The sequence below is a fragment of the Cyprinodon variegatus genome, unplaced genomic scaffold (genome assembly GCF_000732505.1).
Source record: "Cyprinodon variegatus isolate N-32 unplaced genomic scaffold, C_variegatus-1.0 Scaffold18, whole genome shotgun sequence".
Classification (NCBI taxonomy): domain Eukaryota; kingdom Metazoa; phylum Chordata; class Actinopteri; order Cyprinodontiformes; family Cyprinodontidae; genus Cyprinodon; species Cyprinodon variegatus.
In genome coordinates, this window is record NW_015150471.1 from 1,631,677 (window position 1) to 1,649,802 (window position 18,126).

General features: G+C 39.6%; 1 protein-coding gene across 1 annotated transcript in view; it reads right to left on the reverse strand.

Annotated features, from left to right (window-relative positions):
* Window positions 1–1,174: 1,174 nt before the first annotated feature.
* The window catches only part of LOC107092906, a 70,207-nt gene continuing 53,255 nt past the window's right edge, over window positions 1,175–18,126 (reverse strand). Inside the window, exons 5-6 of the mRNA XM_015387617.1 lie at window positions 2,137–2,217; window positions 1,175–1,244 (exon numbers count right to left, since the gene is read on the reverse strand). Of these exons, the coding sequence (XP_015243103.1) occupies window positions 1,175–1,244; window positions 2,137–2,217 (151 nt within the window). The remainder of the gene's footprint in view (window positions 1,245–2,136; window positions 2,218–18,126) is intronic.

Genomic DNA, 18,126 nt, shown 5'->3' on the forward strand with positions numbered 1-18,126 from the left:
GTGATTACTAATTCAATGTTGTTAATCTGTAACGCAAAATTTTATGCAAGTCACATTTCTGGAGATTGCTCTGTCTGTGGTTCTTCCCTTTTTTTGCCTCTATTCATTGTCCCCAAATTCAAAAACTCCTAATCAGGTATGTTGAAAAATAAATAAATAAATAAATCCTAGTCCACAAACATCCTTATTCACATGTTCACCGAAAAAATTCCGTTGTGTTTTCACATATATAGATTATATCTAAAAATATAAAACATATATTCAATTCGAATTATATATATGAAATAATACATAATCGCAAACAATTGTTTAAATCATATTATAAGGTATCAAATCGGAGTCAGTGTAGTCTGTCAAAGAGGCTGCCTGTAGGAATTTTAAATGTCCAGCAGTTGTTAGTATTCAGTGAATCAGTATGACACAATATCAATAGTTTGCAAGTGTGTCGAAATGCTTCATGACGCCTCATGAATGTCATGATTTAACTAAAGATCAGAACCAAATGCAGAAGACCAAACAGAGAGACCAGGGAAAAAGTTTAACAGGTTTATTTAGGAGATTGTGAAGAATCCAGTGTTGCTCTGAACACTGCTCAACCGGAACTGAAAGGTGAGGGGTAGACACTGCGGTTAGTTCAGGCTTGGTGGGAAATTTGATTCTCGAACTTAAGGAGGTATACCGGTAATAGATTGCTGACTCACGTTTCCAGAGAAGTTGTTGACTCTTTGATTCCAGTCTTTGTGCGGTAGTTCCAGTGTTTGTCTGATTCGGTGGAGGGCGGACAGGGTTCACCTACAGACAACCGCCAGAATGCGGTTGTCTGTAGGTGAACGGAGAAGCTGACTGCCACTCTGATTTCCTGCGGTACTTGAACAGGTCGTAGTGGAGATGAATCCCTTGCTCAGTGTGAAGCTCAAACGATCTCTTGAGGAAAAGTTGATTCAAACCTCCAGTTTAAATTCTCAACTCAGCTTGAAGCTCAGATGATCCCTCCAGGGAGAGAAGGTCAGAAAAATCCAGTTTGCAGGATGACTTCCTGCCGAGAGGCAAATACAAAAAAACAAGATTAAAACTCAGGTTGACAAGAACTCAGTTTGACTCAGCAAAACTCAGATTGGCTAGAGCACCCAAAACTGGCAAACCCTTGGGCGTCGAGGTAGTGGCAATCAGCAGCTTAAGAGCGCTCCATTAACGAGGTAACTCGCAGCAGGTGTGTAGGGAGGTGGACCAGAACCAGGCGCCTCCTGGTGGAGGAAGGGAGACAAACACAGAAAAAACACATACACAGACAGAAATTCTGACAATGAACCCGTCACAAACAGATGGTATTGTTCCAAAGAACAAAAAAACCCTCCAAAATAATCCCATAGTATCAGGCATTCCATTAGTTTTCGTAAACCTTTAAAAGTTTCAAGCTTCCCTGCTTGCAAACAGTGCAACTTGCTTGTTCCTGTCAATGAAATTGTCCTTAGGGGTATCAGATAATCCGCCAATAACAGCGCCCCTCTGCGCTGCTTCACATCGACCAATAGGATGCAAAACTCTCGGGATTTGCGAGATGTGAGTTTAGTGCGAGATTACGTGAGATAAGAAGGAGATTCAAGATGGCGGCCCAGTTCAGAACAGTTCGAAAATTTTTCATTTTTTTAGGAAAGGCCGTACAATGCACAACTGTACGCATGGCTAGCTAAAAGCCTATATCAGGATATATGTTTCGGAAGGTGACGGATTGTAATTTATGTCACGTGTGTAAATACTCTTTAAGTCACTCAGCTTCAATTAGGAAGTCAACATCTCTTGAGAGTTAGTTCCCGGACAAAACTCAAAATACACTGAACTGAATATATAGTATTATTTTTTTCTTATTCTAAATATTTTACAAATATCTAACTCTCACTTTCAACTTACCCTCAGCTGTCTCATTGACATGGACTTTATCATATTCATAAAATTTAAGAACTATCTATCTCTTTTTTTGTTTTGTTCTCTCAGATGTAAAACATTTGACTTTTCTAAACTTCTCAACTGATTGAAAACCTTGAAACTTCCCAGCCAACCTGTGATTCTTTATGTCTTTGTTTTGTGATTGCAGCACACCCTTCACCTTCACATGCAAACCTTGGGATTTCAAATTACCTCGCCAAGTTTCGCCTCTCCTCCCCTCTTCGCCAGTCACCCATGTATAAACACTCCTCCTGCTGAGCCGGCAAGTGCAGCCTGAGACAAATCACAGCACATGTAAACAGGAAAGTCAGTGAATGGACCTGACCTCTCTGTGTTTTACATGCCAGGCACCACCAAGGTCTGTCAGTCAGGATCTGCTGGCGCCCTAAAGAGATGTTTGTTATGTTGCATTCCTGTGTTTCATCTTCACATGTCCTGATTTTTTTCCTCTATTCCTCTTTAAAAATCTGCATTTGAGAACTAATCTTTCTTTGACAGTGACTGTGGGAGAGTTTAATAATTCTTGCGAGGCGAACATCTGTCATAAGGGAGTGACAGCTCTGTGGTCAGCATCACAGTGTGGGGAAAGTTCTTTCTATTAGGAGAAGGGATTTGAATGGGAGTTTCCCATGAAGATGCTGACGGCGGGGGCACGCATGTAGGCACAAATTGATTCCTCCTCAAATGTCAGGCGTTTTAATTTACTGCCAGAGGTTCATCATGGTGATCAGACTTTCCGTGCTCCTTCTGAAGTCTCGACAATGATGGGCAGAGCCCACAGTCTCACACAGTATGCGAAATTCTAATCAGTGTGTCTGAATTTCCACCAACTTTCACAGCATTTCAAAGGAATGTGTGGCTTTTCTAATCTAAGGGGCGTATAATGTGGTGCAATTAACTCTGAGTAATGTTCACCACAAAAAGGGTGTGTGCAAGCAAAATCTTCCAGATTTCCACAAAATACAATCATTTCACAACACATTGGCTTATTTTGAAGTTTTAGTTTTGTGGTGGTAAGGACATGAATTATCATTATTATTTGAGGCCAAATATTTAACCTTTCCATTATTTAAAGATTACGTATAAACAAATGTGTCATTAGCAATTCATCGTACATACAATAACACAGAGCTCTTTCCCACAGTGGGGCCACAGCTGGCAGCGGGACCTTAAGATGCTGGGCAAGAGCCAAGGCAAGGTTCAGACCACCGCAGTATTTACATGCGGACCACCAATACAGAGTCATGTTTTATGCAACAGCATTTTCATGTACGAGTTATTTATCTATTACACTAAGAGCAAACTTAATGCATTAGAGGAAGCAATTTAAATTAAATTTATTGTACATTATCCGTATGTTCCCAGCAGGCGGATGCTGATAATTAAATATAAGTGAGTAATTAAAGAGCATAAAGTTTTGCCTTTTCTGTATAGCTGTTTTCTGAATTGCTGTTTATTATACTATTATTGCATGATTTAAATCATAAAATCATCACAACATATCAGAGAGCACCAGGCAGTCGTTAAAACAACTAAGACATAAGTAGTGATAGCAGGTCTCCTACTTCATTTGAGTTTATAAAGATAAATATAGTGACTTATCAAATGATGATTCAGTCAGGAAAAGATTATCTGCAAAGAGACCTATTAAACTGGCACATTTAAAGGTATACTATGCAACCGGTGTTGATTTTCCAGCGAGGCTCCCCCCAGAGGGCAAAAGTAAAAGTGCACTGTCGTAAATATGCTCAGCTGTTCTCCTGGTTTCTCCGTCAAGCTAGGTTGTTTTGAGCTTAGCAGACAGGCGAACGCAACGAATCACCATGTCTACTGCGGGAGAGAGCCGTTTCCTCTTTCTTGCCTGCTCCGACATGGGCTTTCGCTGTTTTCTCTCCGGTTCCGCCATGATAACTGCACAAATATCGCCACCGCGCTAGCAACGAGCATGCCTTTCACTGGGGGCGTGTAGCAGTTCTCGCCCTAAAGCAAGACCGACTCTCGAGATGCACGAGACTTCTGAGCCTGTGGGTGCGGGCCCGAGGGCTGCTGCAATTGCAAGTACGGTATTTCCCCTACAGACCACCAGGGTGGCCGAGAAAACTTTTGTTTGACCTGAAATTACTCATTTAATCATCCACAACGTTATGGAACACATTAATTAACTGAAAATGTTGCATAGTATGCCTTTAAGAGGGTAAAAGTGGTCTTTCAAGTGGCCTGCTTGCATGTTACAAGTAACATTCAAACAGGTACTAGTAAATAAGTAGTACCTGTTCACTAGTACTTCTGAACTACAACTAGTGAATGAAAAATCTTTAAGTTGAAAAAAATATATGATTGCAATTAGATCAAATGCTGAAATTTAGCATGCAGCTCTGACCAACTTTATTGAAATCGGAAAATCCTATCTGCGTTGCCAGCCAGTCCACATTTCTTGCCTTATTTTGACATAAAGAGCTCACCCTATTGTGCAGACTTTGAAACATTTCATGTTTTCCAGGTATCAGGATTTTTAAAATGTAATATATATAACACTTTTTACTTTTTACTGTCGGTAGCTAAGAAGGTGTGGGCTTCACATGAATCTTAATGGCCTATTCATCAATAAAACTTAATGGTAAACTTAATGCAAGATGGCATAATTCTAAAAAAATTTAACCATATTGAAAACAGATTGTTGTTTTTTTTTTTAGAACTTTATTGATCTCACAATGGAGAAATTCACATCCGCATTTGACCTATCCCTTTGGGGAGCAGTGGGCTGCCACTTGCTCATGGAACCAGAGTGCAGATTGCAATATTTGCTTTTGTTTTAACTACAGCTAATCAAAGATATTCCAGATAAAAGAAAATCTGAGCAACTCTGGTGTCTGCTGCTACGCTACAGCTAATACAGAAAATTGCTCAGCATTCATATTAGGATTCCTTAACATATTTAATTCAAAATACACCTCAAACTAAAACCAGTTGAACTATGAGTAATACCATGAACATGAGTAATTCATGACCTAAAAATGTGTTACCTCCAAATAAACCAACTTTTAAACAGAACTTTCAATCAATGACACAGACCCCAAAACCAAGAACTTTAAAGGTCCATCTGTCAAGTCATTAATAGTGCTTAAGTCACCACCTGCAGATCTTGCAGTTTAAGGTGTTCCCACCAGTTAAAAAGAATTGCGTCATAGTGTGCTTCAGCAGAGGTCATGACCAGATTGCTTGGTTTTGGACAACAATGCGGCTCCAGAGAGTCATCCACAGCAGGGTGATGTCACTGCGAGGGGCCTCCTAGACATTCCTGGACCAGACTTCGACTTCCTGCAGAAACAAATGACATACAACTGTGCGACGGCTGCACGTAACTGTCATTGGAGATGCATTCAGAGATGTGGTGTAAATCCTTTACACCTTAGAACTGTGCCTAGATGGCACACAACCACACACACACACACAAACACACACACACACAACATCATGAAATGCAGAAACAGAAAATATATTATGTATATTCGTTATTTCTCTAAAACTTCCAGACCATTCTTCATCTGTGGTAAAATTCTAATTGATGGGTAGTGGAAGCTAAATTATATACAGTTTACAGACATTTGCTGTGTCATAATAACTGCTGCGGGTATCAAAGAGTATGTCGACCAGCTCTGTACATCTTTAAACTGACATTTTTTAAACTTTTATAAGCATCTCAAGCTCAGTAAGATTGAATGCAGAATAAATTTTGTCAATTCTAATGACTGTCTTTTAACTGGATATAGAAGTTTACTTTGAGCGGGGTATTCTATTTCATGATTATGCGATGCGTCATGATCTGCTGTAGCTCTAGGTTTAAATCCAGAACTGGAATATAGAACTCTGTAACATTACCAAGTCCTTTGCTGCCTCGAACAGACAGGTATTTAGGGCTTCCAATCAGTGGTCACTAATTTCCTTTGTCACTTCCACTGGGATGGTGTGTTTATTGTAAAGTGCAATTACAGTTTTTCTCTGCAAATTATGTATTTGCTAATAGTTAAATATTGCTTAATGCCTCTCATGGATTAAAAAAAGTTCTAACCTTTTCATTTCTATTTTTACATTGGAATTCTCTAGTATTTTGTGTTGCTCTCTAGCATAAATTCCCAATCAAATAAGAATGTATTGTTTCCACAGACATACAGTACATCTGTATCGCAGATAAAAGACACTTGCAAATCATATTTTCTCTGCACAAAAATGATATATTTGGACCTGTGTAACGAAACCTGACCTAAGACAGAAAAAGAATTTCAGATGTGCATGATCTTAAAAAAAGGGTGTAGCAAAAGTGCCATTGAATCTCGTAACATCAAGATTAACAGCATTACCATTGTCTGAATGCAGCCTTTGGGACTCTGGAAGTACATTGAAAAGTTATGGTAGCCTTTTGCATAGTTTCGTAGCATTGCTTCCAAAGAGAGTCTCCTTTGGCCAATTGTTTATTCCTTTTATTTGACGGTGGGGAGGCTGAACTCTGAGGAAAGCGTGTCAACCATTGGGAAAATAGAGCAGGTATCTAAAACGGCATACCTTGCTTGGAACATTAAATCATCAGTGCTAATGGGACATGTCTGGAGAGACTTCTGTGATTCTCTTTTTCTGGTTGTAAAACAGGAATGTACAATTTTTGAAAATGACCTTTGTTGATCACATGAGCCCAGAAAAGGTGTGGTTGAGTCATCATCATGTCAGCAGCTCACTTATTCTCAGAGGGAAAAATGCCTCTACGTAGCTGGGCTGTGCTCTAAGCTTAGGAAGTTGTTAGAGAGAAATACTTGAGCTCCGATTTGATCTAGGATATTTCCTTTGGTTGGGTTTCTATTTACAGAACTGCTGTAATGACTCAGAGTGCACACAGATACCCATCAGAGCGTGGCACACAGCCAAGTCTGAGCTTTTGACAAGGAGTGTGACCTCCAAATAACATCATTACTGTCTGGATCGCAGTCTAACCGGTTGTAGAACTACTTGCTTTCTTAGTTGATTTATGGCCATGCTCCATATCTTGAGGACTTGGGGAGGCCCATGCAGAATAGACACATAATACAATTAAGATAAGGAGCTATGCATGTTTATGTTACAGTTTTAAAAGAATACTTCACAATGTTTAGTTTATTAGCTTTCCTTAAAATGAAAATCTGATAGACATCTTCAGAATAAATAGGAACCTTCAGCTAAAAATTCTGTAACCAAAGATTGTTTATTGTCTCAATAATTGTTTTCTATAAATGGAAATTGTAAATATCTTGCATCTTTTTCTCATGCTACAGTTTTAAATGTGTTAGTATTGTTCACTTCTTTCTCTATTGAGATATGTTTGAAACAATAAATAGTTTTTTTTTTGGGGGGGGGGTTATTTAGAATTATTTTTACATGAACCGTGAAGCTGAGGGATAATTAATTGGTTTTAGAAATTTAACTAAATAAAAATGTGCCTCCACTTGCCTTAAAACTTGTGCAACCAACATTAGCTACAAATAAATGGACAGGATATGCCTCTACTACCTTTGCAAATTTAAAGACAGACATTTTTATTGTTTCTGTTTGTACATTAGCATAGAGAGCATTTATGAATATGATCTCACAAGTACAAAAGATTTTGAATTTGCTTTAGATTCAGAGCTTGACTCGACACATGGATAGAAGAAATTGTAGCAGCAGTAAAAGGCTAATTAAGGAATACAGTACTTGTGGAAAAATAAAAATAACCACAGACTCTATTGTAGTATCTGGTTTTGCAAGATAAAAAAGGAAGATTACCAAATAGTTAGCAAAAGTAGCATAGTTCTGGGCCCTTTTTTATGCGTGTCAGTTGTTATGGACATCAGAAATGTTATATTAATCAGGCACTGGGGTCACCCTTGTTGTAGCTTAAAGCCCTGCCGGCAGTGTGGGCTTCCCTCCAAAAAGGCCACAGTCAGTGCATACACGTCTGCGCTACAGACGCTACAGCTAATACAGGAAATTGCTCAGCATTCATATAAGGATTCCTTAACATATTTAATTCAAAATACACCTCAAACTAAAACCAGTTGAACTATGAGTAATACCACAGTCACATGAGTATGCCACAGTCAGTGCATACACGTCTGCTGCAGTGTTAATGGCACTGTTCTGCAGCGCAGCGTACTATAGCCTATGACTTGATGTGTTAACGGGTCGGGTTGCGGGTTAAATATCAACGGGTCGGGTTCGGATTTGAATTGAAGATATCCGCGGGTGATGGGTCGGGTTTGGTAGTCATCCTAACGGGTTTGGGCAGGTGCGGGTTGGTAAAACTCGACCCGTGCAGGACTCTCCCTGAAGGCAAGAATTGAATTAGTCAGCATCCCAACCTATAAGGCTGGAGAGAGATCTTAGACAAGGATACCCCACCATCCCCTTGCTGTTCGCTGTTTATTGAGCTACTAAGTATGTACACCACTCAGAATCCAAGGTGTATTGTATATAAAAGGTGGATATAAAAAATGTCACTGTTTGCAGATTATATATTTATCTATGTAGGTGACACCTACATATGGATAGAGATGTCCCCGCCCCCTCCACAGACACTCTGCTGCAAAATTGTAGGTGATCGCAGACAGGAGGCCTCTGACTCTAATCTACATCTGCTCCACACTATGTGTATTTCCTCTGTAGTACATTACCAGCTTGTTTTCTTTGTATGACCCCGATTGCGGAAAACGACTCATGAAGTTGGACCAGCTAGAAGAGCGAGGTGCGCAAGAACGCCGGGACCCTTTTTCCACCTGGATCCCCGCTCTTTTTCGCCCTCATGTCCCTCCATTGTGGGACAAACTTGCCCCCATTTCCTCACAGCTAGTTCCGGATTTTCCCTTTTTGCGTTGTGGCAGGGAATAAACATAGTGCAGACCACGCTTCAATATTAAGCATAAATCAAAAATGTCTGCATCATACCTGCGACAAGCACACTGCGAAAAACTGCTGCTGGAGTATAACCAGTCCTTGAGCAAAGTCCTTGAGCACGGACAAAAACTCGAGCATGGATTTGTGTCCTCGACAAGTATGTTCTTGAGAAGAACACAGGAAAGTATGGAAATTGTGGAGAACGGGAGCATGCAGCATAAATATGGGTCAATTTGAATTGAAGCATAATCATGGCATCACCACATGCCCAGCTCGTCTGGAGCTGCATTTCAACTCCTGCTTTTATTATTTATTAGCCCTTAACTAATAATTAAGTCTTACTTTTTGAATTTAGTGGGGTAATAATAATTAACACAGTCATATAAACACAAATCAAATGAACATTTTGCCAATTACATATATATATATATATATATATACAGACACACATACATATTTTTTTATATAAGTGCATTTTTCTGAATGTAAGGCATCTTTCTCTAACTTCTGTTACATTTTAAATAGGTTAGAAAAGGTTAAATGACATTCAATTTGTTATTTGGATTTTAATTTAACTAAAATGCTTGTTCCAGTAACTTACAGCACTTTATTATGTTATATTTATGGCACATCACAGGAAAGTTAAGTTATTCCTTTGATGCTTGGCCAAACCATCAACTCATTTTGTTTGGCCTTTTTCCAGGACACAGCACGCAACGGGAGTCTTTAGATCACTCTCAGCTAACTTACATTTTAAAAATAGAAAATAACAAAAAATGCAATTGAGGAGTGACAGCCACACAGATTTACAGATGACTTGATGCCCATCAATCAATTTTCCCCTCAGGTATGTCCTCTAGGATAAAGCCTGTCTTCAATAAAATATGGGCCATGTGTTTCAGAACAATATTCACTTACGTCCCTGGGTGTTCTTTTGGTACTGTGCCTAAGTGTTTTTTAAACTCAGATCCATTTACAATTTTGTAGTCTCTGAACATTTGCTTTCTCTTAAAGACTAAATTTGAACTTGATCATTAAAAGGGCCCACTGCTGGCTCTGTTATAGCATTCGTCTTTGTTGTGAATGGTTTGGTTGAAGAATGAAAACTTTTTTGATAATTTTCTATTCTCTTCTTTTTTTTAAAGTTTCATCATGATGTTAAAAGATGGCTTTATAGATTAACTAAGTGAGGATATGCAGTTGGTTGGTGTGACAGTTGGAGTAATGGTGAAACATGCTTTTAAGGGAGCAGCCAATATGAGCATGAGCCAACATCTTTATCTCCTTAAGTTGTGAAAAAACTAAAAGAAAACGTGGCACAAACCTTGAAATTGGGTACCATCCCTTTTTAAATCCACTGCATTTTATATGACATCAGTCCAGCTTTTGGAACGGTAACATTTTAAAATCTTTTGGCAAAGGCCTTTTTTGTTTTATTTTGCTATTCTTTAAGAAGAAAATCACTTAGGTCAGATACTTATATTTGTTGAGAAGGCCTGGCTCATAGTTTCTGTTATAATACAGTACATTTCAAAGTCGTTCTATCCGGTTGATAGGTACACAAATCTATACATACCAAACACCTATTTCTTGGACCAAACTTGCTACATGTTCACTGGATTTTCCTTTAAAGGTCTCAATACACAGTTTCTGAGATAATCTGAGTTCCAGAGCAATTGACAGTACTGAATGTTAACAACCGCTTTTAAAATGCACCTTGGATTCAACTGACCCCCTCCTTTGATTCACTGTGGCCTACTACTTGGCCTTCAACAACAATGAAAGGATTGATATGCATTTTCAAGAGAACTACTGAATGAGACCAAGATTATAAAAAACCTACCAGTTCTAATAGAATTGAACTTGTTTCTAAGCTGGCCCTTTTCACAGGCTGCCCTAAAAAGTTTGCAAATATTGTAACTGCATCTAAAGATGGTGTAATTCTACTCCTTAGCTTCTGTCCCTAGGTCCTTCTCTTTCACGTATCATTAGGTCAACAGTAAAGGGCTGTTTATACTCCCCACAGCAGTGTGTCACAGTGAGCTTGACGCAGTGATTTATGCTAAATTTTAAGCGTGGTCTGCACTATAGGCTGTGGGTCTAGATACGGCCCAGGCGGTGAGGAAGTGGGGGTGAGTTTTGTCCGACAACGGAGGGACATGAGAGCGAAAAAGAGCGGGGATCCAGGTGGAAAAAGGGTCCCAGCGTTCTCGCGCGCCTCAATCTTCTAGCTGGTCCAACTTCATGAGTCGTTTTCCGCAATTTCGGTCATAAAAACAAAACAAGCCGGCTTCCTGTCTACGGCACTGTCTGCGGTCACCTACAATTTGGGAGAGGTGCAGCAGAGTGTCTGCAGAGGGGGCGGGGACGTCTTTTTGTTCACTGCGACACTTACGAAGACGACCTAGTTTTGAAGTATAAATCCACCTTAAAAACTCTGTTGTGGGTAAGAAATTAAGTCTGGATCCCGGTGTTCATTTCTAAATGATCTTGGCCTTCCGGACATTATTATTGTACATGACAGAAAGGCACATAGATAATGCTTGTCAAATCTTAGACTACAGCCTTCTTAAAAAAAGGCTTACCAAAAGTAGCAAACGGGCAAAGATTTCTCTAAGGTAGGCTGAGCTTTACACCATCGTCACACAAAGGCTTGTGGGATACCTTATAGCTCCACATCACAACTGAATGGTCTTGCAGTCTCCATATGCTAATAAACTATGCAATGGAGCATAGAGACTTCTTTTCCTACACTTCCTTCCCTACTGCCAGCAACAGTCAAAAAGCACTTACAGTATCATGGCGACTGTTGACACACTTCTGCTTTGGCTAAAGAGTCCTAACCAACTAGATGAATTCTGACACAGTAATGTCTTTCCTGCCTACTCTGTTTTTGTTTCTTTGTCTGCTGTGGAACAGAAGTATTTACATCTTAACGACTCCCTCTGGATTGACATCAATAGATTTCAAGCCTTGTTCTGAACAATAGTAAACACTTAGAAAGATATCTTCGCACCACTGGAGTAAAAGTTTCCATGAATCATAATCATGTGGAATCATTCAACTAAAAAAACAAAAAAACCAACAACTTATTTTTTTTTTTTTTATGCAGACCATGATCAGTCAGTTAGTTATAGGCAGTCACTCTGTCACGGGCAGCGGACATCTGTCTAAAGGACCTCTATTTAAAAGAAATTAAAGACGAACCAACCAGAAAAAGAGGCTCATTGGGAGACTTGGGATGCTGGTCTTGTCTGATGAGGAGACTAATGGTATATAATTTAATTGTATTTATGTAGTGCTTTGCTGGTCATACCAACCACAAAAAGCACTTTACTGGAACTACACACACATTTATGCATTGGTATGCAGATCGTACGCAACTTCTGGTTGCCTTCTCCTACGGCAGATTGACAGAACAGGAGGAAGCTGTTATCAGCTACACCTGAACAGATCTTAGAAATGTTACAGAATGTTAATTTAGAATCAAACAGCATTGGTGGATGATTATTGCTCTAGATACAAGCATTATATATATAGTGCCACAAATGTTTGACCATAAAATAATATTTTGTTGAAACATTTCTGAAAACCTGCCCTGCGACAGACTGGCAACCTGTCCAGGGTCTATCTACGTACCTTTTGCCCATAGACTGCTGGAGATAGGCAACAGCCCCACTGTCTCCCTGCGGGAGATGATAGATGAATGAATTTCTTAAAATCAGTCCATTCAAACGTCATTGAACGGCCTCCTTGTTTACCCTTTCACTTTTCTTTAGAGAGTTAATTGAGAAAAGATTCTGATTTTCCACAATTTTTTTTCTTTTATTTCTATCCAAAATAAACTTAATTCTGATTTAGCACCACCAGAAACGTGCATATGGGGATACAGTGTTTTTCTTACCCAGTTCTTCTGTTCTTTTCCATAACCGCATTTAAGTTGCCAAAGGTCTTTAGTCTGAAAATGTGACAGTCATTTGAGAGTTGCTGTGGGAAACACGGGGGATTGGCTGGGTGTGAGGCTGTGAGTTGTCAGGTTAGACAGGAGAGGGATTTTCCATTCAGATGTGTATAATTTAGCTGTGATTTTGCTGTAAATATGTGCATCCAACAGCTTTCTTGGTGTGTCTGATGATGTGTTTTTACAGTGATACTGTACTGTTTTGTGCAAAATTTTAGAGCACCCCTAGATCCTTTGAAATTTCTTTAAGTAATCATACTGGTTTTGTAATGACAGCTTGATGTATTAAAAAATGTGTGAGGTGGACAGGTGGTAAACCAAAGAAGGTTCTAGCATGAAATATACTGTGCAGAAAAAGAGAAAGTCAACCTGACAAAGGACCACATTTTAGTGCACCACCCTTGAGTTGTGGTAGCTCAGATGTTATGTTGAAAGTAATACTGTAAAGCAAAATAAATGTTAGTTTAAGCTTATAGACGGCCAAAAAAATAGATCTGTAGTTTAACACCAATTAACATTGCCTCTAATTGCCTTAACTGGGTGGAGCAGAGTGTACAGGTACTTACACCACAAAAATAAAGCTTACAACACATGACAGTAAACTAAAAACAAACCTAAGGGTCTATCAAGGATTTGTGCCTTTAACAGCTGAATTCAAAATTTGCAACAAAAAATGTCATCAAAATTAAATTGTTTATTTCCACAGATTTTACAGTTTCTTAATGTGGGGTAGCCATATTGGATTCCTAGGTGATGTAATAGTGGTAGCAGCACTGGAACAGTCGACACCTACGAAGAAGAAATATTGGGATAGAAGTTTTTTATATTGCACTTAAGGCAAAAATATGTCAGAGTCTCAAAAGGAGGCAATACAGCACTGGTGAGGAGAGGTAAGTGAGTTTTGCAAACTGTTTGACAGAGATTAATCTGATAAAGAGAACAAATGGGACTTACGGCTAAGATCCAAAGGCGGATTCCTGGAGGGATTAAGTCTTTGCACTGAGATTCTGCAGAAGTAGTTGTTGACTGAATCTTTCAAGTTTTGCTGTTGTAGATGGATGAGGTTGCAGAAGGTATTAGAGGATGGACAAGCTGGTGTGGCGAAGCCAGTGGATCAGAGAAGGACCGGGTACCAAAAAGACTGGTGCTTGGAGATAAGGAGAAATCTACTGTATGGTAGTGATGTTACTGCACCTGTTTCAACCCCTTCATTGTTTCATTCAGTCCTAGTTAGCTGACTGCTTCCAGTTAAGAGGCGATGCTTTGAACATTTTGCATCATGTATTTGATATGGCTCAAGTGCCAGTTCATGTCCCCATTCAACATGTATTATTTATGTTATGATCAGCTCTCATCTTTTGGCATTCAGAGTTTTTGGATAACTATTTCATAGAGCAAACATCAAGGAAACATTCCCAGGTGTGGAAATATATTGATTTTAAGCCAGCTATTAAGGTAGTGTATATTAGTGCTGATACTATGCAGTTGTATATTTATGGTATCATGTAATGTAAGAGGGGCTACAGTGATAAACCAAAAATATTTACATTTTTTATAAATCATTATTGTTTCATAGGTATTCAGAATCTTTAATGAGGTACTAAGACCACATACATAAGCGTTATTATATACAGAGGAGATCCATCACATTCTCAGGATTTCATTTGGTGCAACTATCAGTACTGCCAGTAGGTGGCACCCAAGGGAATTGAATGAAGCTTCAGGTAGTGAACCACTTGATCAATCAACCTTTCAAAATGATTTAATGCTTCAAAAAGTCATATCTTTCCATCATTACTGTAGAGCCTAAACTGAGTTTCCTTTGCGGAAAACAGAGTAGAGCTCAGAACTACGGGGATTCCGGAACGACAATTGGACATCATGCAGGAGTGACCCTTCGTTCTTACTCCAGCTCCACACCTGCCAACACCCTGCAGAGAGGAAGAGAGCATAGAGCCAAACAGCCTAGATCTGCACAGAGCTCAGTGGATATGACAGGTCGGCTTTAGTTGGAAACCTCCATCTTTTCGTCCTGAAGGGCCTCTCTAATGACTTTCTTTTAAGGCAGAAAGATTTTTTTTAATATAACAAATGGAAAACTTTAAACTCTCCTTTTAATGCTCCACGAAAAAGTATTCCCAGTACTATGGAAAGTTAAAAGATATTAAAAGTAGAGAACTTCAATACATGCCAATAAATTTCCATATGATCAACTTCTGCAAGCATGAAATAATTTTTCAATGTGCAGAGGTAGATCAAAGAAAACAGGAGCAATTTATGAACACAGAGCGTTCAGTGTGCTTCTTGGTCTTATTACTGTGTAACTTAAGATGTTTTTATGCCATCTTTTTATCTATGTTTAGTGTCTGTACCAGCGGTAGGTCAATATTCATATCCACCCTATAGGGGGTTCCCATGACAGACCCCTCCCTGACTCCACACCCAGGAGCGACGATGTGGGAGCAAGAAGGGCTCCCCTCCTGTAAAATGCATTACTCCCCCCAAATGCTATGCAGGGTGACATCTGTAAACTATAAGAAACTCCTTAGAATCTTCTGAAAACACAACACAAAGAACAGGGCTGTGGCCTTTATCAGCTCTCGTAATAAGGCCAAGGCTAAAGCATCTTCATAGTGAGGAGCACCACTGTGAGCAATGAGAATGTCAGCTTCGTTTTAGCCATTAGAAATCATAGGTTATTATTTTGTTAAACATATTAGATCTCTGTACAGCTATTGTGAGAAACAGTCTTAGCATCATCATGGTGATCAATTCAGTATGTTTGTCCAGTACGATCAAATTACACAAACTCACTCAGGATGTTCTTCATCAAAATGATTTAACTATGTGCTCTCTTGCTGTTCTCCCTTTACTTTGACAAATACAGGCTATTATTACTCTCAGCTGCTGATACAATCTATTCCAATGAGCAAGGAGGAAATGCTCCCTTACTGCTTAATGGTGTGGCCCCTTTAACTCCACTTCTCTTTTCGAAAATTGTTCAAATTGTGACTGGCTCCTTCAAGGATCAGCTCCATCAGACGCCAAACTAGCCTGAGGACCTTACTTTTTCATTACCACAACATTTGAATACCAAGACCAGTTGAACCCATTTAAAAGAGTACTAATAAATTCCACAGACTCTTGTTTTTTATGATATAAAATATATATAGATGTGTAAGCATTTTTCAGAAAAAGGATATTTTAGCACTTCTATTTGAATAAAGGACATTAAACATCAAACCTGGGACTCTATGGAGTAAAAGTGTCTAACTTGCATATTGATGTTTTTTTTTTTTTTTTGTGAATATGGCGATTTTACTATGACAGACTAGCCTCGTGAGACCATCCTGATCTCGCGAGCTTTCAAGATTTCACTTGCTAATCAGTCTGGAGACTCTCCGTTGAAGAAAATTTGGAGCCGTTCACCAAACGAACGTCCAATCAGCGTTGGCTTTGAGGCGGGTTGAGGTGTGACGCAACAAGAAGCGCAACAGTTCAGTCTAAAGAACATGGCGGCTTCAGCCGATGAAACTAGCGTTAGCGTGGCTATCGAGCAAGTTTTATCGGAATTACACCGTATTTCTTCACTGAAAGAAGAGCAAAACACTGCTCTGGAGGCTTTTCTCAGAGGAAAAGATGTTTTTGCTCTTCTCCCGACTGGTTTTGACAAGAGTTTGATCTATCAATTGGCTCCTCTTCGTCGTCGCTCTGTTACGTCATATGCTTCGTTGGTCTGATTGGTTTATTTGGCCCGTCTATCACCAACATAGGCCAATCAGCTAACCAGTATTTTTCGCCCCTTCCCAAAATTACTTCAACGGAAGGTTTCCAGATCTGGCGGAGTCAGGTGTGTGACAGACTGCCTACCTGTAGATAGGCACCTGTCACACCTGGTCCCTGATAAAATGAGCTGGGAAGATGGTTCACCTCAAGATGATGAGCTTAGTCACTGTTTACCATTTTAGAAAATGTGAATATTACACTCAACCAATAGAACATGAGTTATTGTGCCGAAATGTGCATTTACTGAGAAGTATCCTGATGTAATTAAGACCATGTAATTAATCCTGATGTAATTAATTGAACTCAAATTATTGTTCTGGGTTGGGGCTCCTTTTACACAAACATCTGTATCAGTGCAGTATAACATGGAGGTGATCTGCTTGCGGCTCCGCTGTTCAGGAAGCAGGTTGTTAGTGCTTCTGTACTGTTAGTTCTGGAGTCTCTCATCTTCTCTTGAAAATAGCACATAGCATAGCTGTTGGGTGTGGGTCAGTGATACCATTATCACTAAAGAAGTTAATGGTATTTTTGGCAGTGTGGTCAGGGATCAAATCCTAATAGAAAATGTAATCAGCCTCCTCAGCCAGTTTGTCAGCCAAGGGAAGCTTGAAGTTCTTTCTTTGTAGCCATTGGCACTGAGTTTGTCTTTGATGGAACGCCTTTGAGCAACACCACATCACTGAGCAACGGTTCAGTCTTTTTTTGTCCTTTGGCTAGATATAATGGTCCCTTTTCTGTCTCTGGTTTAAGAGTGAATATGATATATATATCCACACACCCATATATATATATATATATATATATATATATATATATATATATATACACACCCATATATACATATATATATGGGTGTGTGTGAGTGTGTGAAATAAAAGTTTTTCAGTTGTTGAATGGGCACCATTGACTGACGGAGCCTAGGCGGAAGTTCAACTGAAGAAACTGATTGCTTGTGTATATCCACCTACGACACAGCCAATCAGCTTTGAACCCCACCTCCACGAAAGCCAGTCGCCATCCAAAGTTAATCTTAAAAGGTCTCCGATTTGCGACTCGTCTGCTACCTAGTGTTTGACTGTATGATCTGGTTGAACTGTACAGTGCCTTGAGATGACATGTGCTGTGAATTTGGCGCTATATAAATAAACTGAATTGAATTGAATAGTGTGCAGGCAGTGTGTGTGACTTCATTAAGATGACCCCGTTTCAACCCACCTCCAGCCCCTCCTCCACCATCGTTGATAAATCTTCATCAGAGTGTCATTCCTCCCGGACTCTTATTGTGTTCCCTGTCTCATTTGAACCAGTCCGGTTGAAATATGACTGCCATGTTGAGACATGTTGAGCCTGGTTCTACCAGAGGTTCCTTCCCAACGAGGAGTTTTTCCTTTCCACTGTCGCTTCATGCTTGCTCATCATGGACAGGTTCTCTCAACCTGTGTTATCCAAACGGGACTTCCTTCTTCCAGGTCCCTGATCTCTAGTATCAGCACACGCAGTCCACTGGATCTCCCCATAAAGCTCAGCATACCGTCTTA